The 27,141-nt window shown below is 43.8% G+C and overlaps 1 protein-coding gene and 1 long non-coding RNA gene across 6 annotated transcripts in view; one reads left to right on the forward strand and one right to left on the reverse strand.

Moving 5' to 3' along the window:
- PAMR1 (peptidase domain containing associated with muscle regeneration 1) overlaps window positions 1-15,709 on the reverse strand; it is a 53,485-nt gene extending 37,776 nt beyond the window's left edge. For 4 of the 5 annotated variants that reach the window (XM_085224571.1, XM_010711255.4, XM_010711254.4 and 1 more), the window contains exons 1-3: window positions 15,575-15,709; window positions 4,277-4,453; window positions 3,511-3,639 (exon numbers count right to left, since the gene is read on the reverse strand). In XM_085224571.1, coding sequence (XP_085080697.1) covers window positions 3,511-3,639; window positions 4,277-4,453; window positions 15,575-15,647 — 379 coding nt within the window. In that variant the 5' untranslated portion in view covers window positions 15,648-15,709. Of the gene's footprint in view, window positions 1-3,510; window positions 3,640-4,276; window positions 4,454-15,456; window positions 15,500-15,574 lie in introns of those variants that run through there. The other variant, XM_085224570.1, reaches the window with a different exon arrangement.
- Window positions 126-22,760, forward strand: LOC104911074 (uncharacterized). Its single transcript, XR_014883473.1, has 4 exons — window positions 126-2,382; window positions 15,468-20,475; window positions 20,564-20,678; window positions 20,791-22,760. It is a non-coding gene; the product is annotated as an uncharacterized LOC104911074 (long non-coding RNA).
- Window positions 22,761-27,141: the final 4,381 nt, after the last annotated feature.

The raw sequence follows: 27,141 nt of genomic DNA on the forward strand, positions 1-27,141 counted from the left end.
CGGGCTGAGTGGAGAATGGCAGCAGAAATGCTTCTGGTGTTAACAAACAGGCTGATATGGGAAAGCAGCTGCCACTATCACACCTGGTTGCTACCTGGTGCTTGTGACTGGCTGGTGTTACAGGAGACATGTTATGCTGTAAAACTAGTTACTGCTGTCACAGGGACCGCGTTCAGACAGCAAGAAGAAAAAAGCTGTTGGGTAACACTGCTTCCTTCTCTGCTTTAGTGGAGCATGTCTTGAACTACGTGAAAACCTGAGGTTGAGTGTATGGTGCAGAGGAAAGGGTCCAGCAGGAAGTTATTTTTTTCTCTGTTTTTAGATTCTGATGTGTCTTTTAAGGGATGACAGTCCAACCTAATACCCAGACCCACTAGGAAATGTCCTAGTACCTGACTGTCTCCACTTAGTGCACTGTTATTTCCTAGTAACATTCTCTTGGACTCCTCTATACCATTTTTTTTTTTTTTTTAACTGAACAGCCTGGATTCCTTTTGTTGTTCCTCAGCCATGTCTGCACGCCATGCCAGCACATGTACAAAGGGCACAACCCCACTGCCCGGCCCGTGGTCGTCCAAACACCTCAGCACACCTGCCAGCTACCAGGAGCCGCTTCCACTACCGTGCCCTCGGGACCGTGACCGTGTTCCCACCAGCGCGCCCGACCCCGACCCACGCAGAACGCGCCCCGCCGCCGCGCGTCCCCCCGCAGCACCAGGCGAAGAGAGGAGCGCCGCACCGTGCCGCGCTCCTGCGGGGCGCCCGGCGCCACCAAGCGGCCACTTCGCGGTACTGCAGCACAGCGCCCGGGGGCCGCCTGAGGGGGAACGGTGGGCTGGCGGCGCGGCGCGGCGGTGTCCCCGCAATGCCAACTCCGCCACTCTGCCTCTTCTCCAGGCACGGGGTAGCGAGGTGACAGAGCGGGTGGAGCGCCCCTGTACAGAGGAGCCCACCCACTACGGCCAAGCGCGGAGCACTCAGACCCGGGAGCGGAACACGGGGCGGGGGCCGATGCTGCGCGGTACCGCGAGGGGGAGGCAAAGGGCCGCGCTGCCGGGGAGGGACGGCCGGGCACTGCCGGCTGCCCGGGGGAGGGAGATCCCTGCCGGCAGCCCGGCCCTGCCGTGTGTAACTGGGAAAGAGAAAGAGAGGCGAAGGCTGGAGGCGGCTTGTCCTCAGTGGAGGGGCAAGGGAAGCGTGGGCCCGGCTGGTAGGAGGAGGTGAAAACTTGCAAAGCGATGTCAGCAGAGGAAGACTCGCGAAAGCAGCGCCTGCCAGCGGGGCACCCATCTCTATTTCACACCGTGCCCACGGAGCCGTGTATGCGACGTACAGACCCGTGGCCAAGGCCTAGGGGCAGCTCTGCTCGATAGCGGAGGGCACTGCTGTTGAGCTGCAGGGAGAGGTGCGCGGCTCAAATCCCCCGGCTTCTGTGGTTGCGTTCCCACACCTTCCCTGATTTACTGACACCCAGCTGCCGGCGGGATGCTGAGAGCAGCCCACCAACTTCCAGATGTGATCCTGCTACAGGTATCAGGGAGGTGACTCCTCCTCCTGTCTCCAAAACACGGCATCTCAGCACATCTGCTCTGGCAGCTCCTGCGTTGTCATTCCCAGGCTGCCGCTGGCAGCTCTCCAGGCCAAACTCCACATAGCTGTGAGCTGTGAGCCAGCATCCAGAGTGGGCATGGGCTGCTTTCTGGCCATGCTGCCACTGCATGCCTGAGACTACATAGGAGCCCCATATCTGCAGACATGGAAGCCGGAGCAGGGCACCACAAGAGTTTGCTTCGATGACAGCTGTCCTGTCTGCTCCTCTCTGAGTGGAAGAAACAGCAGCAGTATCTTCCCATCACACCCTGACAATGAAGTACCCAGAGCCATCCAGACAAGCCTATCTTCTCAGTGCCACACTACAGCTCTCACAGGAGAAACCTGTAGGATAAACAGTCTGTCCAAGCTCTATGAAAATTCAGCATTGTTAAAACCTCCTAAGAGACTGCAGTGCAAAGCTGTATTTGCTTTTATATACAAGCTAGCCAAGTAGGCAGAAATACACTATAGGCCACCAGTCTATTCAGGATTAGATGAACTAATGATTCTTTCTTGGCTGCTTTCAAGTGCTTAGGAGCTTTGGAATTATCCCAGAGCAAAAGGACCTTTAAAGCTGCAGCAGAAATGCTAAGTCACAGCCTGAAGCAGTGATTGAGCACCTGGTGGGAAGGCAGGGCCAACCCAGGGGAGCTCAGCTGCATGCAATACACCTGAGTGACTGGAAGGAATAGTGCCAGGATCCACCCGTTCCCAGACCTCATTTAAGGATGGGCAGTGGGGGTGAGGATATTTTTCTGGAGATCCCTGCCTACCTGAGACCTTCCAAAGGTAAGTGGTTTTGCTTTTGTGTTTATGACTGTTGTGTTTGGGCTTGTTGTCATTTGCTCTTGCTTAGCATTGATTATGCTACCTCACTACTACTATTGTACTTTCCATCATGTTATACCATTACAAAAGTGCAATCAGAAACCATGCTATGAATTGCAAGGAACTCAATTTGTCAACTTCTGAAGGCCAAGCCTGAGTAAATCCTCTTGCTGAAGCGTGGATTCTCTGTGTTCTGCTGTTTAAAATAATTATTTTGTTTGCTTTCATCTCCTGAACTGTCAGGGGCTGTGTTGGATAGGAAGGCAGATTAAACTGTTGCTTTAACATCTGTGACTGAGGTAAGATAAGCCTCAGGTGTATGGAATAATGGACAGAAAAGAATAGGAAAAGTAGACCCTGCTTTTATCCCTTTCAGTGAACGGAAGTGAAAGAGACAGTTGATAAAAATTGAGAGAGGGCTGGTGAAAGACTGTACTTTCACCCATGGGAAACTGGTAAAAGAAATGCTTGTCTCCAATTGTTTATGAAACTCACTATTAAAAGATTGTATTTTGCTAAGCTGTTTGTCCTGATACTATCAGGAAGGGCTCTTGTGTGCCATCTGAAACAAAACCTTTAGCCATCACTAGCAGGACATGGAAAACACTGTTTTCTAGTGTTGCTTTGGAGTAGCAAGGAGAGGGTAATGCCTGGACTTCCTGGGGCTGCTTCTGCAGCCCAGGGGTTGAGAGAGGACAGAGAATTGCTCTGATGTAGCTGCTGCCCTTGTAAATGTTTATGCGTTGCTTAAGTCCTCTGGAGAATTAGTCATGCTTACATATGTCTGAGAAATGCAGAGACCAGGAGATCTTCAGAGTCACAGTAGTTAAAGTTTTAAAATAAAACAAGACAGAAGTTTAGTAGAGTTGTGAACTCCCATGGCTTGGGGCCCGGGCCAATCCCCAGCAGGCAGTCCTGGGGAGGGAACTTTCCCTGTTACAGGGAAAAAGTGCTCATCTGCTCAGTGCCTGCTGCTGCCGTGCTTTACAAAGGTCGTGGTACCAAATGGCTGGAAGGGCACAGCATGGCTCTGGCTCTGTCCCACTGTGCCCTATCCTTGGCTTGCCTCTGCCCACATAGGACACTTACTCATGCAGTCCCCTCCATACCAGCCAGCTCTGCACTCTGCACAGTAGATCCCTTTGATGTAGAAGTCATCGAGTGTTCCTCCCCAGGAGCCGTTACGGCATGACTTGCAGTTCTCAAAAATGGTGCAGCCTGAAAGGAGAGCCACTGTGTCAGAGGAAAGCCCAGGTGAATTGTCCTAAGACAAGAGGAGCAGCTGCACTCTGGTCTGCACAGTAAATGCCAACAACATTAGTGACTGCTGTGGTGCTGACAGCTTCCCAGCTGTGAACCATACCCAACCTCCACCCCTAAACCCTAGGCAGCTTAGACTTCAAGATCTGGAGCCAAGCTCTTTGACTGGCCTGAGCCTCTAAATCTCATTGCTTCAGTTGTAAATGCCTCTCAGGAGTCTAAGTGTGCATGCTGGTGCACGTTGGGCTCAGCCCCAGTGGTTCCAATATCTTCCAATATGGCCCTGTTTTCTGCTTTCCTCTTTTGCTCTGCCCTTTCCTCACCAATCGGGCCTCTGATCATCCCTCTCTTCTCACCCTGGGGATGCACTTCAGCCCAGAGCACCTACGAGACATTCCTGGTGGGGAGCCAGCTGCGGCATCACTCTTTGGCAGCTGCCAAGCCTGCTTGAGAAGTTCTAAGCAAGGACAGCACTTCTGGTAGAAGAGTTCCTGGGAGGAGATGCTACCTGCTGCTAGAGTGCCTGGCCAAGTGCCCATTACCCTCACTGCTCAGCAGCTGTCTTCACATGACCACAGTGTGACAGTAAGCATACCTGGGTGTATTAAGCAGGAATCACATTCGTTCTCCTCGTTCCTGCAGCAGGGAATGGTGTAGCCCACTTTTTCTTTCCGTCCTGGACAGACGCACTCGATTTGGTCGTACTCACAGCATTCCCGGCACATGATGTTCCACTCTGCCCCGGGGCAGTTCTCATTGATCACTGTGTACTCTGCAAGTGGGGAAAGAGGAAGGATAAGGGGGCAGGAAAAAAAAATCCATTATCTGGCAAGGACTGGCAGAATTTGTTACTCAGCAGTTTGTCAGGTCATGCATGGCAAGATGTTTTCCCTGGACAACATTCCCTGCACTACATGTGGCCAGAATACCAGGTTGGTTTGGGTATCTAAAAGACCCACAGGCAGTTTTGCAGGGTCAGACAGAGGAAGCATATACAGAAAGTTAAGGAATACACTTGCTTCGTTCTTTTCTCTTTAAAGCCTTCCCTTCATATCTGCATTGAGGAAAAATAATTATTAAAGAATAGAGATTAGATCACACGACAAGCTCTTCTCCAAATCTAAGGTCTGATTTATGGCTTTGTATACATGTAGATTATTTAAACTAGAATGCCATGTTCTGTTCAGTTTGTGAGTTTGCTGCTCTGGAACAGGAAGGAATGCCCAACAGGAAGGGCTGTAGCCAGTTTCACTCCCTATTTTCACTCAGAAGTATGTAGTGTTATACACAGTTTCATTGCCAAAGAAAACTAGACTTCTCATTATTTTAAAGGTTAATTCTGTCAGGCACTTTTGATACTGTAACATTATAAATGTTGGGGGGGGGAGGAGAAGTTTTTGTTTTTTAAGCTAGCATAACCTTATTTGCTGATATTTAAGCTATCCTAGACATATCCTTTTAGGAAAGGGCACTGTAATGCCTCCAGATGCAACTCTGGACAGTAAGTGCAGCTCCCACCTTCACTGTCAGCATGCTGTCTGAGTTCTACAAATGGAAATCTGAACGCGTGGGGCTGTCAGCATGTCTCTTACCCAGCTGACAGGCCTGAGGGCTGCTTTCATGGAGTGCCATGGTAAGAAGTGTGAGAGCAGACTAGGAAAATGAGATGTGAAGGAAACCTGATGAGACACTTTCTTCTTCTCACTCCCTTCCCTCACCCCCAACCCTCTTTTTCTTTTTCTATTGTGTTTTGGTAACATCTTTTTTTCTTTTGTTTTCCACTCCCAGTGACAGATCTGCATTATCATGGCAGCAAGCCATACTTCTGTAAGTCACAGCACTCTCCTATCTTTCGTTGAGCCCCATACCCTAATTACCACATCTGCCACAGCTCCCTGACAATAAACTTTGCTGCTCTGCCTTCCTTGATTTAATTCTTTTTTTTTCACAGTCTCCCAAAACCTGGATCTTATCTTGTCACTGGTGACATTTCCTCCATCAAAAAGTGACCACCAACTGTTCCTTCATTTCTTTCCCTTTGGCTGGGAAATGACATTACACCCTTTGCACTTCTTAGAACTGAGCCTTTCCCAGCCCATTGCAGTTCTGAATTTGGAAACTAGGCTGCTGTTTGTGCAGAAACCTTTATATTCCCTCCTGACCCCACAATCACTCCAGGAAAAAAAAAAAAAATCATCTGTCATTCAACAAAATTCTCTAATTTTTTATTCCAGTGATTAATTCTTGCATCAAAATAACCATAATGTTTAGCAGTTATGTAGCCTTTTGCCTATAGATGTCAAAGTGCTTCACATAGCTGTTTTTCCAGATAGGAAACTGAAACACGAGAGATGAAGTGACTTTGCTCAAGGTCCCAGAGAAAAACAATAGCAGAGCCAGGAATAAAACTCGTGCCTTCTAATTCCCGGAACAGCAGTCAATCAACTTGGTCAAGTTGGGACTTCATCTGTGGCTATTATTCTCTTCTAATGAAGCAATTTATCTATGAACTGCATCTGAATCAGATTCCCTAGCAAATTGATTACACATGCCTAATTAACTTATTAGAACTGAGGTTCAGCTTGATCCATCTCATCAAACATGACTGGAAATAGCTGTTTCTGTGGCGTATAGGAGTGGGTATCTTACTCCTTGTTGAAGGAGGACTTCCCAATGTCTGAGCAATAAAACCCAACACTCAGGAGCTTCTTGCAAAGCTTACTTCAAATATTTTTTCAGATTTTTTGAGTCACCCATCTGAAACTAGATGTCCAATTTCCCTCAAGATTGCTAAGGCTTATTAATAAAATGGCTGTATCCATTTGGACTGTAGCTGCAAGTTTCCCAAGAGAAACTGCTATCTGTAAAATGATTCAAATGTTTACAGGCAGAGTTGCACTGGGCTGACTAAGGCATGTCTCCATCCTTGCAGAGTTCAAGAACTGTGAAGACAATGATCAACGCAACATAACTTCCAGGTTAGCATTTCTCTGAGAGAAAGGCTGGACCAGATCACCTTGAGAACTCCTTTCCAACATAAATTATTCTATGATCCTATGACATGTATTTCTATGTGTAGAGTATGTGCATTTACTTTTATCTTTTGATCTTGTGTACACCAAAGCCAAAAGGCAGGTGTCAGGCTTAATACTTTTTGAACTGAATGAGTCTACTGGTAGCATAAGTTGAGCTTCAGATAATGTGTGGTGTTAAAAAAGGAGCAGCAGAATTTGGCCCTTAAGGAATTGTAAAAATACATTTGCTGTCACCTAGAAATGCAGTTTGCTCACTTCTTGCCTTTGTCTCAGTGGAGACAATGAAAGCAGAGCATCTTTTGATTTACTGTCAATTGAATTCACTCTCAGGTATGCGGTTTGGGCAATATATGTAACTTTGACAGGGAAATTTGTGGGTCTGAGGTTGTTGGGTTTTTTTTTTTGTTGTTGTTGTTTTTTTAAGAGATCCTCTCTAGGATTCTATTCACAGACACCTTTAAATCTATTTATTCTGAAGTTTTGTATCAACTGTTTTGCAAGGAAATTTCTGCAAAGTCTTGATGTATCCCTTTGATAACTTTAGGATCCCTTTTGTGTTGCACATATATCTCGTGGCTGCTGAACAAAAGGCAAAATAACTCTTTCCTTCAGAAAGTGGAATGCAGGAGGGAGATGCACAGAGCAACACACAAGTTTGTGTTGCTGAGCCCAATCTGGGCTCCCGTAAGGAAGAGGCACGATCCTGTTCCCCACTGCATGCCTGGGGATGCAGACACAGTTGGCCATTAGCACCCCGAAAGAGAAAATCTAGACAGAAAGGTGCAGTGGGAGATTTGATGAGTGAGCAAAATGCCAGTGGAGGATGGGTAATTCTGGTACACTTTGTGGGCCTGACCTCCCAAGAAGGCAGGCTGGCACGTAGGAGCAGCTGTGCCTCCCAGTGTCACACAGAGTCCAGAAAGTGGTTTGACCTGATTCTGGAAGAAGCAGGAAGAAGCTGCTTGACAACCCCTACAAAATATTTAGCTGAACGCAACAAACAAGTCTGAGGACAGGCAAACAAACAGTGAATTAATTTATGGGATTTTAATGATGGAAGAAAAGCCCATTAAAGCCAGGAAATAGCACATATGGAAGCAGCTCAAGACTGTGGAAACCAAGCAAGAAATAGCTGTGTAGGGAAGGCACGCGAACAGCTGGGGAGGGGGCTGTGTGGGAATGCCCGCTGTGCTCGGCAGCCTGGCAGAGCTTGATGCTGTGCTTTGACTCTTGCTCCAAGTTCAGCCTGGGGGAAGTGTGCATTGGAGAAATAGAGGTGGTGTGCAACTAGCTGGTACTTCTCATCCATTTCCAGATTTGGATGGACAGTCGTGCTTTTCACTGACATCAGAACCCAGGGGGACTACCTGGCCCCTGCAGCACAGGGTATATTTCAGATCCTGCAGGCTTTCAGTGATTGATTCTGTAAGACAGAAGTAGGAGGAGATGTTCCCAGGCAGAGCCCGAGTTTCCATGAGCTCTAACTGGCCTTCCTGTTGGTAACATCAGCCCAAGGCATGTTAGAGCAAAGGCAATTCGTCAGACATGCTGCCACCTCCTCTGCTCTCCCGTATTTACCTGAGGCTTTGGGAAGCCCTCCCTGCTAGCAAGCAGGCCCTGAGCTTTCTCCATCAAAGCCTGCATGTGTGTGATGAGCTGCAGTGAGGACAGGTGATGCAGGAGTGCCTGGAGAGGCCAGCTCTGTTTATCTCAGCTGAGCCCATGTGAGAAACCTGCTGAATGCAGATGAGGAGCACGCACGCAGGAACCAGTACAGAATAAGTGCACAGCTGATCTTCTCAATAGTGTAATGCTTCCTGACTTCCCTGTGCAGGCGAGGCCTCAGCTTCTCCACGGCTCCTCAAGATTGCAAAGAGAAAATGTTCGGCTTTTGCTCTTGATTTTGCTTCAGCTCTGTGTTTGTCTTTGTAAAAGCGGTGCTTGTCTGCCTGCCTCTGTACCATATACCTGCAGGAGCCAGTGAAGGATTAGAAGCAGGTTGCTCCTGCTGCTGTCACAGCTCTAAGGGGAAATACAACTTTAATCAGCTGGACTATCAAGCTCCTGCTGTCGTTCACTCAATTTATGAAGTTGCAGCAAATCCGACTTTGATTTGACTTGTCTGGCTTAGCCCTATTCCTTACTTGCTCTACCTTACAGCTCCCTTATTTGCTCTTTACTTCTGCTTCACTTTTTCAAAAGGTGCTGACTTCCTTGTTCAAAATGTGCGTAGGCTCGGCAGCCTGGTGTGCAGCAGAGGACCCTAAACAGTGGGTGATGCAGTCGTCATCTCCCTGCTGCAACCATTTCTGTTTTTCCTATCTCCCTCACAGCACACACATGAGTCAGCCATCTCTGTCCAGGCCAAACCTCAAATAACATCCTTTTCCAGACTGCAGGACCTTGGAAAGTGAGGTGATAAAAACCCCACAAGAAATTCTTTATTAGTACTTGAGAAGGACAGCGATGGAATTTTGACAGAAATACTGTTTGAATAGAAATATAACCTTCCAAAAGGGTATTTTTTACTGTGTCATTCTGAAAAGCTAGATGTCTCCTTGGAAGATAAGTGAAGGCTCCATTAGCGCTCACCCTGAAGAGTGGAGATATGTTTCTTATTCTTATGACAGTAAGTTCTAAGAGGATGCCCAAGTAATAAAAAATAGCTACAAGGATAAGACCATCTTACAGCACTAGTTCTCTTCAGTCCAAGGTCTGCCGGAAAGGATAGTGATGAGCCCTATGGGATATGCAATGAGCCCAGTCAAATCTCTCGTTTGAAGGAAAAGCAGAGACCTACAGGGGATGGAAAAAGTCTGATCATCAAAGAAAGCAATGTCTTAGAGCTCAGGGATGAAGGGAGGACTGCCAAAAGTCAAACTGAACTTGACCTTGCAAAGGAAATTAGAATAATAATAAAATGTTCTTCAGCCATAAAAAAAAAAAATAAAAAAAAAAAAAAAACAACAAGGAAGAAAAGTGACTTTTGTGGTATAGAGGTGCAGATGAAATGTAAGATAGTGTTGGACGGTGCAGTGAGTGAAGCTTTCATCTTCAGGGAATTCTCTTATGGGGAATCTGTGAGCGAGACAGACACATTAATGGGTGCGAGGACATGGAAACAAATCAAGTGTGATCCACTCATTAGTGAACTTCTATTCAACTGCAGTTTGCAGGCTGGGACATTCCGAGTAAATCAACTTCAGTTTTAGTTTATGCTACACCACCAGACCTAAACACCTGGTGATTCACAAGAATGTTGCTGCCTGAAGGGTAGATCAGGCAGCTCTTTGCTGCCTCATTTCATTTCAGCCTGCTTGTCTCTTATCATGGTAAATTTGTCAGACACCTTACTAGATAGAAAGGAGATTTCTGATCAAAATGGCTCAGAACTAAGGTGAATTGAAGCAAGCCCAGTTACACCTATTATCTCTTGTCTTCTACTTCTTTGGAGGAACGGCTTTTTTAAGTTGCACTCATTTTAAGCTGATGCACGTCAATGCTGGTGATGAAATGGGGCACCTCCATCCCTTCTGTCTCTGATTTTCTATTCTCACTTTGTGCTGGCATTAGCTGGTACATGAAGGGATCAGAGGACTGGTCTGGAGAAAACGAGTTTGCATCTCCATCCTTCCCTGCAAAAAAAAAAAAAAAAAAAAAAAAAGAGTGCTCCACAGTCCAAAAAAGAGAGCACTTCAGGACCTTGTAATTATCAGAACATGGAAGAAACTGTTTTGTAAGAACATCCGTACCTTGATCTGAACAGATAGAACTTCCCATCTGTTCTGTTTCCCTGCAAAGATGAGTTTTCCTCTTGTGCTGCCATGTATCTATCAGCACATGGATATAACACTACTTCAGCTCAAAGAAATATAATTACAAATTGCTTTAAAAAGTGGTGCATTTATTATTATTATAAGTGTATTGTAAATAAGAGCAGTACAGATACATCTCTAAAATTAGAGTCCATAATAGATGCCTGTTTCAATGTGTTTATTCAACCAGCTCACATTTCACAGATGAGAATATACCCCTTCTCTTATTTGATTGCCATTTATTTTTTAAGCATGATGCTCAATAACAATTACTGCCTTCTGCAGAAAAAGTGAGTGCTTGGGTTTGAAGGAATGATTTCTTAAGGCTCTTATTAGGGAATGTTCAGCTGTGTAATATTTTTGAAGTGAAAGATTTTCATTTAAAGAAAAAATAGCTCTAAAGAGGTGAAATTCAGTAAGAGTGAATGTATTTTCTTTCTATTCAGGTCTGTCTCATTTTTATGACTACTTCAGTCTGTTTCTTATTCGAGTCTACTGTCATTGCACCAATGTGCAAGCTGGTCTTCATCCCATAAGTGTCATGTATGTGGACATTAGCAAATGAAGAACAAGAAGTGCACAGAAGAACTAGAATTTTTCAACTGGCAATGAGAAACATGTTGGGTGAAACTGTGGCTCCACTGTGATAATGGCAAAGATCTCCTTTTGAGTTCAGGAAGGCCAAGAGAAACAGATTTCAGAAGGGAAGAAGAGATATTACTTTAAGAGGCTTTTACTGGGGCATATGGAAAACAGTGTACACCAAACCATTATGAATGATGGGAAGTGCAGATCTTTAGTCCTAACCTCTTTATGCCTAAGAAAACATATTGTGTGCAGTTCTGCTCTTTTCTTAATAGGCAGCTTAAGAAGATGAAAGAGACAACGTTGTCTCTAAAAATACTTGGTTCTCCTTAAAATTATGTACCTACTATTCTTTTGAGCAGCTGAGCTAATTAAATGAGGAGCTAAAATACATCCTTGTTTTAGCTTTGCTCAGTGTGCTTCATTTAAGGTTTACAGGTCATTGTTGAATAATCGAACTGTTTCTCCCAGTGAGCCAGTTCCCATCCTTTCCTGGCTATTAGTCTGCTTTCACACAGCAGTAAGAGGGAGGTGAAAAAATGAAAGGATTTCTACAAAACAAAACAAACCAGCCAAAGCCAGTGGGTGAACACAGAGGGAAGTCTGCTATACTAAGCTGACTGTCCACTTAATAAATGTGCATTTATTCCACCATCTTTTTTAAGTTCCAAATGCGAGGTTGTGTTGAAAGCAGACTAACTACAGAAAGTATATTCTCTTCAAGAAGTGTACTGAAAAACAGTCTAGTGCCTGTACAACTGTGTTCTGCTGGATGAGGCCGTGGTTGGCCTAAACTCCATCTTGTTAACAATACAGATAATGGCTCATATAGCCAAAAGGCTAATGCACATTCTTCTTTGGCTAAGGAACTGGGGTCTGCCTAATATTTCAAAAAATGAAGCTTTCTATTCTAGGCTTCCTGTTGTCGTGCAGTGTATCGTAGCTATAAAATTCAGAAATAAATAGTCCTGTTGCTCCTAACAGACCTTAGGTTTGCTTTAACGTGCTCCTACAGTTGTGCCTTTTTACACGTGCAAGCTTCCTCTCTTAACTGAGCTGTGGCAAACAAACCATAAACTCTCAGCACTTCTGCTCTGGCAGAAGAGGAGAAAAGAATTCTTACTTCAGTAAGAAGTAATTTTGAGGACTCCATCTGGTCCTTGGATTTCCCATATCTATCTCAGTCCACGCTGCCTGCTTTTGTTCAGTCAATAATATAAATCAAGTGCCTCAGTGCAACCGAAAGGAAAGCCAAGTAAAAATTATGCTTCCTGTTTGTGGTGTGTAGGTGTTGCACATCTAAGAGCTATAACAGTGGCTTAATGCATATAGAGTATTTCCAGTCTTAACAGAAAACAGGAGTGTCCATTCAGTCAGTCTATATCATAAAACCTTGGGATCCCATTGCCACTCAGCCAGCATCTCCAGGCAGGGATGCCCACAGGCTGTGTAAGGCCTAGTTCTTTTCTTCTCACATTTCAGCAGCCCTTTTTTTTTTGGCAGTAAGCTGTACCATGAAAAATAGAGCCATATGCTATACACTCCAAGTAGAAATCTGTTCCCTTCCACATTTTCTTGTATAAAGCCCTTACATGCCTTCCGCTCTCTTTAGGGACAGACTGGCTAATCCATAGGACCAGAGAGATGCTTCAAGTTCACAAGCCTCCGCATTTCAGATCCTGCTCCAGTTTAAACCGTGTTCCCCTTGGCACACATCTTTCCTTGCCCTCAAAATACCACAGCTTGCTCCTTCTGTATCCTTTTGCCATAGTCAGATTTAAATTAGAGGCAATCATCTATCAATAGTCAGAGTATTTTAGCATCTAAAGCAACCTGATGAAAATTGCCCTAAACCTCCTCCTGCTTCATTTTCTTCTCTGTAATTATGAGATGGTATTTTGATCTCATTATTGGCTCTGTGGCATTGTGTGTTTGTCCGAGAAGGGCTGTGACATGGTCAAACAGCCAGGACACAGATGAAACACAGAGGTTGCTACGTTACTCATCAGGCCTTGATTTCTTCTGGGGATAGAGAAGCTTATTCTGGCCAGGGAAATTACACTAGTGTGACTGGGAAGAGATTTTGTTTTTCTTCTGCTGCAGAACTAGGAACAGGTATGAATGCAGTGCTTTTAAGGTTAGAGAGCCCAGCCTTCATTAACAGGCCTGGGGAAGAGAGTTCCATGATAGAGGGAATATCTGGGAACCTGTGGAAAAGAAACAGCTGCAGTGTTTAAGCCCATGACCACACAACACAGAAACATGCTTGTGCTAAATGTGAACAAGTGGTGTTAGACCTTCAAGCGCTTCCTTGCTGTATCTGTGTCAGACCTGGACCAGGTTGGCAGAACACTTGCAGCTAACGTTGCTTGCATAGAAATAGCCCACAGAGACAGCAGCCAGATCTCTGAGCTCTCACCCCAAGTTTTACATAACTGCAGCCCCAGGGGAGTTGTGTACAGCCCTGGCCAAGGGCTGCAGGCTGTCCCCCTGGCTGCCGGCCCTGTGCCCTTGCTGATGGCTTGCTTCCCTGCCTCACAACTCCCTCCCCGCCACAGCTCTGATTCCATGGGCAGGAGAGGGATGCCTGTGTCCCCGAGAGAACCATGCTGCAGGAGGCACGTGTGTAGCCCAGTGGTGGGGCAGGCTCCCTCCAGGCTACACAAAGCCCAACCCTGGGGTACCGAAGGGCTCATGGGGACCCCTGGGAGGCAGCCTTGGGGTTGAGCGTGTGTAACCCCAGCTTTCCTCTAAAACAAAAAGCGAGGCTCTCAGCCTTTGTCCATGCTAGGAAGCTAAACATGTGAACTGAAGTAACCCATTTGCTAAGATTGAATGCATCTGGATGTCTCTGAGCGCATCTGGGCTCCACTTCTCTAGACAGAGGATGGAGGGGGAGGGGAAGAGAGACTGGGGAGGGTTAAGATAGGCAGGAGCACATACAAACACACATGTATTTTTAAGGAAATATGAGTCACTTGCACTTCAAGGTTATTCCAAAAATCAACTCCCAGACCTCCCCCAACTCCTGCCCCCAACTCTTGAGGCAGGCCCTGTGCAACCGGGTGTGATAAATAGGGATAAAAATTGGATACATCTGTGGGGAGGAGGCAAAGTGCTATTTTCCAACCTGCCCTGACATGCTAAGGCCACTGCACTGTTGAGTCCTTGCCCTGGCTTGGAGCTCCGTTCCTGCCGCTGTAGGTGGGGTGAGAGGCACAGAGCGGGCAGGGGGTGGCTGTTGATGTGGGATCCCCTGTCCTGCAGTCACTGACCCTGGTGCATGAGGAGCTGGTACCAGGTGGGCAACAAATCTCTCTGCAGCAGCCAGCTGCAGGTCTGGCACTGCCTGTGCTTAGAAGTACTGGGGCATCGGACAGGGTGACGGGCCACCGCCGGGACAAGAAATAGTGCAAATGGGACAGTGGGACAGCATTTCGTGCTGGTGCCTCTGGGGGAAGCTTTGGCAGCAGTCAGGCTCTGTGTCACACAGGCCCTAAGAATGGCAAGGCAGGGCGCTGCAGAGCAGACCCTCTGCTTCAGCCCCCAGTAAAGTGGGCTCTGAAACCCCATCTTTGACACAACTTATAGCTGTCACGTGCTGCCTGCATGCCTGACATGTCCCCTGGTCTGCTGCTCCCCCCGATGTGCTTACCTTGCCAGCAGCACTGCGACCTGTGGGCAGTCTGGGGGCACCTGACTTCCCTGTCAGCAGTCCATGAGATGCTGACAGCCATCTGTGCCAGCGGCTCCAGCCTCTTCCAGGTGTAAACAGCCCGCATTCGTGGCCACATGACAGCAAATCTGCACTCACCAGTAAATGCCTTTCGCTTAGTCTTATCAAGAAGAAACTGAACATGCTGGCTCAGCAGAAACTGGAGCAAGGCTTGACTACAAAAAAGATTATTCTGCTTTAACAAGGCTTCCCCTTCGAAAGAATAATATTGGCAGTACTAAAGCCCAGATCGGAAACAATGTGTGGCTTTTGTTTTCTTTTTTTCCTATACTTTTTTCCTCCTTCATTCTTGGTGTTGGGACTGGAGAGGAAAGTCTCTGTCTTGCCAAACTAAACAAATTACGCTTTACAATTCGGAGACTTAAATGCCTTTTTTTTATCATCATTTCCTTAGCTTTGAGTGTTGAGAAAATAAAGCAGTAGTAGGTGAAGTGATTGCATACCCTTTTCTTGATGGCCACTGGCAAACAAATCCAGCCAGTTGTTTCTCTTTAAAGCTATTAAGTTTGCCTGGAAACCATCCCTGGGCAGACCTCCCCCCACACGCTCTCCATACCAGCAAGAAATGAATCAATAAAGCAGAGCCCCTTCCTGCTATTCTTACCACCCCTGCAGATCTCTCCACTTCCCATGACAGCGCGTGAGCTCAAACCCCTCTGACCACACTGAAGGAAAGGCACTGATTCGGCCGTGCCGGGAATGCAGACGCTCACTTACGGTACCTCTCGGCAAGCAGGAGATGAGCAGGAGCTGGAGGAGGGTAAGTCCTATGTGTGTCCAGGGGGCTCGCTCCATACTGCTCAGGCCGGTGCAGCGGTGTGACTGCTCAGGAAGGGAGAGCAGGCAAACAGCTTTTACTGGGACCTCACCAGCTCCAGGCTGCAAGAGATCTCGGATTTCAGACCTCGGCTGGCTCCCATCCTCACTAGAGGGGAACTACCTTCAAGAGACTTCTCAGGCGTCCAGAAGCACGACGTCACCCCAAACCTCTCCAACTGCTGCCTTAACCCTTTCTGAACTCTGGCAGCCGATTGCCTTTGTGATGTGTTTATTGGCTTTTAGTGTTCAGCTGTAAGACAGCAATTTTCATTGTAGAAAGAAAGATATTGTTATGAGGGAAGAAACAGAAATATGAATTTCTATTCATGAATCATTCATCCCCATTGCTGCGGATAAGCTGAAGTTACAGATGTCTCCAGAAGGAGGCAAGCTTGGTGCAAGCTCCCTCTGGACATGCAGGGCTGGTGTATCCCCAGGGTGCTGCCATCGCATGGGTGGGTGCCCAAAGGGATTCCTGTCCCGCACTCCCGTGACTGGACAGCCCTACTAAGTGACACATGTGCCATTACAACAAGCCTAAAATAGCCCTGCTTCCTTATGGTGGGCCAGATGAATGAATGAGGTTTGCTAAATGTTCGCTCCACAGTGGATGAAAACTGCAGAACAGAAAAGGAATCACTTGGAATACAGATGCTTGAGCTAGTCAGAAGCTTTTTACAAAGTCCGTTTCTGCGAGAAAATGCAACTTTGGCAAAATTGAAATGTTTTGTCAGAACATGTTGATATTGAGGAAATGTTCAATCCAAACAAAGGAGACCATTGCATTCGGATTTTATCTTTGCGTCATGTTTCGTTTTGCCTTTTCTATTAATACACGCTACTGATTTTATCTGGTCACATATTTGTTAGCAGTTAACTTTTTTTTCTTATGTTTTTTTCTTACAGGTTTTTTTTCAGTATTATCCAAAGGAAACATTGCATGGTTCTAAGACAGACTTTCTCAATTTCATTTCCGTAGCAAATTTGCAAAACTTACATGTATTGTGAAGAGTAAAAAACAAAATATTGGCATTTTCTATGGAGTAGAAACTGAAGTATCTCAAAGGCTTTAACAAATACCTACAGATGTTTGTAAAGCTCATAGGCATGTTGAGCAACCTCAAAAATTTGCAAGCAGTAGCCAATGGAAACCTTGAGTAGTTTACTGCAGTGGAAAATCCATTATGCCTTCAGGTGGTCTTTCATGGGATGAATTCCTTTGTCCAGACATCTCTCCAGGTTATCTTTGTCTGCCTCGCAACCTATTGATTTTTAACTGTGAACAGTCTTTGTAGTATTTGAACACCTTCCATATAAACCAATGCCAAAGTATTTGTGGCTTTTCTAAATCTCTTAACAAAGATGCAAACAGTAGCCAGGGAGGCTGCTGATGTAAGAGACCATGAGACAGATACCAAGATTTTGACCATTAAGGCACGTAGAACATGGTACTTAAAGAGTATTTTGCACTTAGCTGCTATTTGACTTTCTGCATGGCTCCAACAGTGGAACTGATGCTAAACACATCCTTCTTTCAGGGAATGCCCACCTGATCTAACTGCAATGTGGATATTTGTTCCACATGGCCATGGATCACCTTCTGCTTCTCTTTCTCTGACCTTGGTGCGCACAGAGCTCTTTATCGCATTTCTTTTGCTCCTTCTCTGCCTGTCTTTTCTAAGTCCATAGGAAGCTGCAAGTGGTGTCCTGACTAAAGTTTCCCCCATATTTTCCTCTGGAATTTCTCTCCTTTCCTTCCCACCCAGGCAACTGCAACTAGCTGCTCTCCTCTGTGTTAAGAAAAAAGCTAAGTCTCTGAAAATAGATGAAAACAGAGGCCTCTTACCTCTTTATAAAGAAATGCAATTTTTAATGTCTGTGGAATCATAATTAGTTTATTTCATAGCCTGTATTTCTAGTAAACAATGAAATTAATTAATGTAGTAACTCCTTTTAAATCTAGGAGTTTGATATTTCGTGTGGACCCAGGCCCAAAGCTGCCTTTAATGTGTGAAGGAGGCGGAAATCCCACAGCACTGAAGGAGACAGGACATGGGGAACCAGAGAGTTAAGGCTGAGCATAGAGGACCTAATACATAGGTTGCTTATAAGGGCCAGAACTACTGGGGGAAAAATAGCCACAGAGGCCACAAGTATTTTCTTATTTGAGCCAGTTGCTCTGTCAAGTCATTCAGCATGGCAGAAGAAGAGTCACAGAAGTTGTTCTTCTGTCCTGCTTGAGTACCAGCTCTGCAGGGGCACCGTTGGTTTTGGGATGGAAAATGGGTCTTTCTGTTTTATAGAGGAGTGGGACAAAGAGGGGAAAACCTGACGGATCTTTGACATTGCTTATTTTTCTTGTCTCCAAGGGAAGTCATTATGCTCATTAGAAAATACAGTTGCACTCACTGTTACCCTGAAGTGTATCATTTAGCCCTTTCGAAAACTGAGTTGCATTGGTGGACTCACTGCCTCATTTGAGGATGGCAAAGCAGCCAAAAAAGTGAATTCAAACATGATGCCACAGATTTTTCCTGCCCAGCACATGGCCTATTTACACTTACTGTTTGGTGAGACATAGCTTTAGCCCCATGAGAAACTGTGGACAGCTTTCACGGTGCTCCTGAATGCACTTCTTGTATTTCTATTAAGATGCAAAGACCAAACCAGGCAGATCACACCAGCCAAATATTTCAGTCTGTATGTAATTCTCCATGAAGGAAAGCTAAAAGCTCTTAGCCATGTGTCTGTGCTGAAGAATCTCAGTGTAGCATTTGGCTGCGGTGTTTATATCTGCCCTATTGCTGAATGTACTTAAGTACAGGTTTGAAAATTACATTCCATTGACACTGAATTGTAAAACAGATCTGCAAAAACTGATTGAGTTAACATATTTTACTTACTCATAATAAATTACCTAATGATCTATTTCAACCTAACCCAAAACAAGCCCTTTGATAATTAATTATTACCCTCTGGATGAACAGTTACGGTGTAATTAATACCATTAACTTGTAATAATCCACCATCAGAAATCTGAGACATGAAAAAATTGCAAGGCCAAGTCTGCAAGAAGAGAAAGAATGCCACCATTTTACATGGGGAAAAAACTGAGAAGCAAAGAGCTGAGGTTCATATCCTGAAGCTGTGGCAGAATAAGTTCACCCCTGTTAAGGACTTCAGGCTCTAAACCATACATATCCAACCCATCAGTTTAATGGTTCTCTGCCCTCTTTTTTTATGTTTTAATAAAAAACATTTTTTAAAAGAAGTTTTGTTACTCATATACTTTAACATAATATTAAATATTTTGTGTATGGCCTAAGACAGTTCCTCTTTACTCCATGTGGCCAAAGTAAAACAAAAAGTTGGACACCAACTCTACAGACCATGGGTGTTCAACCTTTTGGTGGCCTGGGACGCTTGGAGTGAAGAGGAACTGTTTTGTGCTGCATTTATGAAGGTTTCTCTGAAAGTAATGCCTCCTAATCATTTCCATGGAAACTACAACCAACATAAAGAGCACGGTAACTCTATTTGATAAAGCAAATTCTCAGCTACAAAACACTTTTTCAACATAATCACCACCATAAACTATGCATTTTAACCAGAGATGAACAAGAGCCTGCATGCTATGCTCATAAAAAATCTGCATTGGTGAAGGTGACCCACTGTCACTGTCACCACTGCTGAAATGCACCACACACTGCCTCGCTGTGCTCACTGTTTGGTCTCCATAAACATTCAGCAAACACTGATGAATATCAGTGGGTGCAATTTTTTCCACATGAAGAAATTCAGTGCCACACCTTTGCTTCGTATGAACTTCCATGTCGACGCCATTTTGTCCGACTGCCCCTCTGCTGCCATCTGTCACACGGCAACAACGTGTAATGGAATATTGGTGGGAAGGTTCAACCTCTACTGCCATGCATACAAGATCTTCTGCTGATGTCATGAGACAGCATCATAAAATAGGAGGCATTCATTTCAGAGCAGCAGTTATAAAATACAGTATATAATTAGCGTATGTAAGTAACAAAATTCACAAGTAATGTATTTATGTCAACTGAAAATGGAGTCACAAATGAAACAAAAAATTGGTGATATCTTGGCAGTCTTGAAATCTGTTCTCAAATTCCTTTACCAAAACAGAAAGCACAGCTGCATAGTTTTTGCTGCTCACAGGGTTGTGTTTAGCCAGTGTGTCAGAATCCATAAACTTATTTGCCATAAGTTGAGTTAGCACTGCAGTGTACCCTCCCCATGTCCTGGTTTCAGCCTGGAGTAGATCAGTATCACATCAATGTCATCATTGGCAGTGAGTGATGGGTGCATGCCCAGGGCTGGGCCAGGCAGTTGGTGGGGCAAAGCTGCCATGATAATGAAAAAGACCTCAGGACAGGATGAGCAGACAGCAGGCCACGTGTTGGACACGCCTGGTTTGGGCTGTACTACTTGTGAAGACACAGTGAAGAGTAACTAGTTATGAATGTACAATTCTGAATAAAATCAGTTTGGATCTGTGATAAAATCACTCTATCAGAAGGGCTTTTTTTTTTTATTTCAGTCTGAAAGTTTAGTGAAGTTTTTATTTCCCTCTGTATGGGAACCGCTGAATCACGGCCTGAACCTCTGATTGATCACCTGAGGCAATGAGTCAGCCACAGGAGCACAGGTGAAGGCAATTCACCTGTACTGCTGGAAGAAGTGGAGCCTGGCTGCACCTCTCCTGGACCCATTTAAGAGCTGATTACCACTGAGGAAGGATCTCTTCTGGAAGTCTCTTCTCTGGAGTTTTGCGGTGAGCCCAGGACATAGGTAAGCATTCTATCTATTCTCTCTTTGTTATTATAGCCTGCTTAGCCAAAATTCTTTTGTTTATTTCATAGTTATAACATCTTTATATTCATTGATTATACACCCTCCGTTTACACGAACTTCTGAAACTCTTGCTTCTGTTCCTGGAACGTTACCAGAAAGCTCTTCTTTTTGGCTTCTGCTCAGGTAATTCCTGGAAGAAAGTCTGTTGTTCATGTGTGCTGTTACCAATTGGATGCCTTTGCTGGGCATCCTTCTTATGTGAATGTTTGGAGCCCACTTCTCTCTCTTCTTACAGGCAGGATTACCGCTAGAACCAGCAGAGTCTTCTGCAAAAGGAAGAGTTTGAATTGTGGAAGCTCAAATGCTCCCAGCGGAGTTGGTGTGGTTATTTTTTGAACAAACCTTAGTGACTGCCTGGTAATGCCCATCACACTTGAACAAATTCTGAAGAAACCATTTGAAAGACATTGTAAAAGAAAATGAACCCACTGAAAGGCTGGAAAGGGCTTGTATCTCAAAGGAGAAGTAAAGCTCAAATGAAACTCAGACCTGTAGCTTTAAGAATAGCAGCAACAGCAGTTAATGAAAGATTAGCACTGATGTTTTACTCCTTCCTTCAAATTATTACTGTTGAATCAGGGAGCCCTTCCAGAGGAGAGATTACAAAGTGTTTGCCTTTAAAACACAGCTTTTAAAAGAAATTGCAGACCTTACTATAACATCTGAGGAACATTTTATAACTTTCTGGGAGTACTTAGTGTATGCTTTGCCCTTTAAGCTTCAAGTTCTGCCAAATCTATGCAATGCAATATCCAGCACTTGCGAACCAAGGAGAATTGTGGCAGCCTTCCTACACAGGCACCTGCAGGCAAGGACACTTTGTGGGGCTTTTTCTGGCCCAAGCTGCACAAACTACTCCCAGCTCTGTGCAGGATGTTAATCCTCAGTGACTGATACATCACAGTTGAGGAAAGCAAGAGGGGTGAGAATGAGAGAAGCCAACAGAGCAAGGAGCTGTAGTGCCAGTGCACATTACAGTTCCTGACCTAATGGGACTTATAATGACAATAGTTATGCTTGTATTTATTAGAAAGATTTGGTCAGGAAAACTGGGGTAGTTTAAAGTTTATGACTCCAATTACATTTCTGGGCAGGTGATCAGCAAAATAAGGCCAGAAAAATAGGAGTCCTTAATGGCACCTAACTAGTAATATGCTTTTTTTTTTCAGTTGTTACTTTTTTTTCTGCTGTCTGGATGTGGTTTTTTTTTTTTTTTTCAATGATTCTTCTGTGCTTCACTTTTGTATACTGTCAGTGATGATCTTCACCATAGCAACATGCACGAGAAGAGACAGGTGGAAGATTTGGTTTGAATTTAAAGCTAGCCAGTTGATCTGCATTTCCAAACTAGAAATGTAGAATTGTAGCCCTTCTTGAAATATGATTCATAATGAGCTGTAACTGCATAGTAATTAGATAATGAGTGATGTGAAACTTGAGCAGTGCTGTCTAACAGATTAAGAGCTTTGTTTGAGGTACAGAATTTTTTTTTGTGATCTCCTTTTCTCTTTTCATTGATCGCCATTAAAACTGAAATTAAGGCTCAATTTTGCTGTCATTATAGGTTGAATTTGCCAAAATGTCCTTATGAATATTCTGTGAAGGAATTTAGCTGCAAAAAACTGTAAAATTCTAATTACATGTAAGAATCATAGAATAATTAAGGTTGAAAAAGACTTCTAAGTACATCTACTCCAACTGTCCACCTACCACCAGTATTGCCCGCTAAACTATGTCACTAAATACTACCTCTATCCTTTCCTTAAATACCTCCAGGAATGGCGACTCCACCACTTCCCTGGGCAGCCCATTCCAGTGCATCACCACTCTTTCTAAGAAAAAATTCTTCCTAATATCCAACCTGAACCTCCTCTGGTGCATCTTAAGACCGTTTGCTCTCATCCTATCACTGTTACCCAGGAGAAGAAAAGCTGATCCCCCACCTCACCACCTCCTCCTTTTAGGAGGTTGAGAATGATAAGGTCTCCCCCAGCCTCCTCTTCTCCAGACTGAACAATCTCTATTACCTCAGCCTCTCCTTGTAAGACTTATGCTCCAGACCCTTCTCTGGACATGCTTCAGAGCCTCCGTGTCTTTTTTTTTTGTAGTGAGGGGCCCAAAACTTAACACAGTACTTGAGGTGCAGCCTCACCAGAACTGAGAACGGGGATGATAACCTCCTTTCTGATGCAAGCAAGAGTGCCACTGATCTTCTCGACCACATGGACACACTGCTGGCTCACATTCAGCTGAGCCTTAACCAAATAATGAAATCATTTGCTCCTTATAGAGATTGTTTTATATATGGTACAAGCAAATAATCAATATATGTACAGTAATATGTCATAATCTGTCTCCTTGTGATGCATCTTTTGGGAGTCCTGCCATCAATCATTTGATACCTTCTTCTGCTAATCATTATCCAGTTTTTCTGTTGTTCTCCCTTGGTTGACTTGTCTGACCTTGACTAAATGGAAGACCTGAAGGAGATGACAAAGACAATAGAAATTTAACATTTGGAAATAGAGAGTAAGATTGCTCATACTGAAAGATGAACCAGCTAAGATCTTTCAGAACGGTAATATGTTCTGAGAACAATTGGTCAAGGTTAGCAGGCACTGTAAATCTTGATCTCATGATATAACCACATATACTGATCAAAATCTCAAGCCACTCTGCAGCCATCTCAATTTTTATTTTAAAAGTCATTAGCTTCTTCAACTAATGCAAAATCAGCTGCTGAAGAGTAAGTCATTGAGAAGTATTGTCTTGTCCACCTCTTCTGTCCCTATCAGATACTGAAGTTGACAGTCCCAAAAATCATATTTACAAGTATTCAACCTATCTATCATCCTTATCTTCAAGCTCTGGTGTGCCAGACAGCTACTGATGCTTTACATAAAAATATCAAGAAGAAATAACGGAAAATGCTTCCTACTAATTTTTTTATTATTATTTTTTAGGTCCAGATATGATCTTGCTGATTCTTATCCCATTATGTTATAACATACTGTCCTTGGGTAAATTTAAATGGTGTAATTCTTCACCTCACATCCCACCCAACACCCTTAAATTAGTTCTTATGGCAAAATTTGTTTTGCTATCTGTCAAATCACTGTCACGCTTCTAAGGAATGCGTACTGAGTGGGTAGTAGGATATGTTTGTATCAGGAAATCCCCTCTGCATATCTAATGCCACCAAAAAAAAAAAACGGCACCTTAGTATAATTCTGTTATTTATAGCTCTGTAAGTGGAAGCTGAGGAGATTTAGAAGACTTATAAGCTGTTAATCAAGGAAAAAGGCTTTTTTGCACAAAAACTATGAGCTAAAAGTTCATTCAAGTTAATGGAAGACTTCATATAGTTCATAAGGGCTCTCTTTAAAATATCCTTGAAAATACTTAGACAGTATATTAGACTGATAACAGTGGTATTTTAAGCTCTGACCTGGCAAAGACTTAAGCATATGCTTAACTTTGGTTAAATCATTAAATCTACTGAATTCAATGGCGCTAAGTGACATAATTTTAAGTCTTTGAAGCCTAAGTTCTAGTGGGTAGCTGTAACTGAAATTCAGAGAAGTGACAGTGTCAGGGGTCACACTGAAAGTTTCTGCCCAATTCCTGGGCTGAGTGTGCTTCCTACACCTCTGGAGTCATTATAGCATTGCTATTGTTGCAGCAGTTGCCACCCTCAGCAGTAAATAGGTTTTCATTTTGCAGTGTGCTGCCTGCTTAATACAACAAATAAAAAGAAATAGATCTCATCAGATCAGATTTCCCATGGGAATTACCAACAGACACGCTGGACCATTCGCTGCTTTGTTGATGCAGAAAGAGTGACAGGACTTCCTAAATAAGACAGTCTTCAGCATTCATTGTTAATAGACATGTTGGGATTTTCAGTGAGTAGTTATGTAGTGGCCTCCAGGATTAGAAATTGACACTGCTTCTTCCCCCTTAAAGACTGATGAACTCAAGAACTGTACCATTGTCTCCCTCTTGGACTGTTAGCATTTAGTGGTGTGAATGCTGGCAGAGATGGTATTAACTTTTATTACTGCGAACATTACTTCATAGAAAAGAAGCAACAGAAATGAAAAGAAATAATAGTAATTTCTGGTTTATTTTCCAGCAGAACTTTGATCTTACAGATAGAAGCAGTGGAAGAAAGGAATGCTCTTGCATTCTGGACCATCCTGCTACGGAATCTACATTTCTCCATCCTTGTTATTACCTCTCTGTCTTGAAAACACAATGAGGGCATGTCCCTACTGACAGCTTTATCTTCTGATATTTGTTTATGGGTCCTCTCCAAATTCCCATTACCCTTTAATACACATTATCATGCCAGGAAAGAAAAGTCTACACTGAAAAGTCTGCTCCAGGTAGCCTAGAACACTTCAGGAAGGAGCACAGAAATACCAGTTTTGGATCCAGCAGGGAATTTTTAGCTTGTCCTAAAGGCGTATTTAAAATTCTGTTGGTTTTTTTCCTATATATTACTGTCTGTCCATAATTCCATTGTTTATATTCAATCAATGTCTTCTGTGTGAAGAATCTCTTGGCCGCTGATATTTGTTTTAGATTTCTCTTGATTTATTTTTTATGCAAAACAGCTTGATCTAAGGCCTCTGAAGTGAATGAAAGTCTGTTCATGAGTTTGGTGGCCTTCAGAGCAGGCTCATAAGGATTCTTAATCAGCTGATCAAAATTTGGCTGAAATGAGTGACTGCATCTGTGCTTTGTTGAAAGAACAGCCTCTGGAGTGTCTGTGAGTCTGGTTTTCTCCCTTTCCTGACTGTCTGGGTTGGCTCATCTCTTGACCAACCAGGGTTATACTGTCCTGTAGTTGCAGGTAATGGTGCTCTGGTTTTACCCCAGGCCATGTCTGGATAAGCAGTTCATGCCTATAGCAGTCATGGGGCCAACCTTTGCAGACAGTGATGGTGTATAGTTAATGAGTGCACCACTCCAAGTAACTTAATCACTTAGATCCATGTGACTATAGGCTAAATTGTGAATTAAATATATCATTTCTTCCTGTGTTAAATGTGCTAGTGATTTCTTGCTGATATTCTACAGTTTTACAGACATCTTTTTAAAATGTTTGTTCAAACTTGTGAACAGTGCATCCTTCATGAGCCATCTGGTGAGTATTGGCTTTTAAACAACTGTCTTGTAAAGGTAGTATCTCAAGTCCCATGCCAACATAAGAACTTCAAAGTGGTGAGTAGTTCTCACATGTAGATTTCATCTCTCTGCTCTAAACACTCAGTAGGCAAATGCACTATTGTAGGTAAGAGATCTTACCTACAGTAAGTTCGGTAATCCACTTCAGTGGGATTGCTCCATACAGTAGATTGTTCTAGTGCATAATTAAGGTAGACAGCAGTCATTTTCCTGTCATAATACTTGGCTCTCCTTTTTCAATGGGAGTCAGTCAATGAGAATTATTCCTCCTGCTTCATCTCCTATTCCTGACATTAGGTATACTTTAGCTAGTGCTTCTCTCACTAGTCTCTAACATTTTGTGCAATTCCACAGGCACTTAAGACATGAGGATAGTATCCATTTCAGCAAAAGTTAGATGACTGTAGGTAACTGAGTCAGCACTTTTGATGTTCTTCTTCATTATAAATGGAGAGAACCAGTATGTGGTTTATCAGCCTTGTTTTGTAAGTCAGCATTAGGATGTAGGGTGAATTCTTCTCCAGGCCCTAGAAAGGGCTTTTTCATTACTATCTTTGCTGTGAACACTGACATTTAGGATGTCTGATGTTAGATAAGATGAATCCCATCCCATTCTGGTGAATTTATGTGAAGACTGAATGCCAAATAAAAAAAATAAAATGCAAAGTCTGCAAACCCGTATTTCATGAGACAAATTACACTGGTTCTGTTTACTATTCATCATGGAGCAAAGTATTGGCTGCTTGTGCAGAGTACAGATGTCAGAAGGGTGGCAGATAAGTACCACATGAGGATCTGGTTTTTGATGCCTGGGATTTGCAAATGCTTTTCTGCCATGTTAGCAAAGTAAAGCCCTCCTGGCCAGCACAGATGAGCTGCTGTAAATGATTTATGATTTTCTCAACTAAAACCAGCCACATGGGTCACTGTGTAAACAAGTGGGAATGATAAGATATAAATAACAGAGTTCTGCATATTCCTGGATATGGAGTGAATGTATTTAGCATTATATCATCCCTCTCCTCCATGCGGCCAGAATGTAGGTGGAACCAGTGCATTCTTTTACAGCCTCTCTTTTTTAAGTATGACATATCAACTACAAAAACAGGAGGAAAATGTAAATTAGGACATCTTAATCAATAGTACTCCAAAATAAGTTGATGGGACTTGTTTTTCCTCTATAGAGAGGCACAGAGTAAACAGGTTAATCAGTTTAAGATTCTTTTATAAGGTCACAGTGCTCAGTATGATTTACTGGAGATAAAATTTGGCAGGCAATATGTTCATAATATGATCTAATCATGTTTGGTAGTGTGCAGAGGGAAATAAAGAAATTGGCTGAGAGAGGATTGCTTAAAAATTGGCAACTTTGCAAAAACTGTGACTTCTCTAT

Source organism: Meleagris gallopavo, chromosome 5 (assembly GCF_905368555.1).
Source record: "Meleagris gallopavo chromosome 5, MGAL_WU_HG_1.1, whole genome shotgun sequence".
NCBI classification, from domain to species: Eukaryota; Metazoa; Chordata; class Aves; order Galliformes; family Phasianidae; genus Meleagris; species Meleagris gallopavo.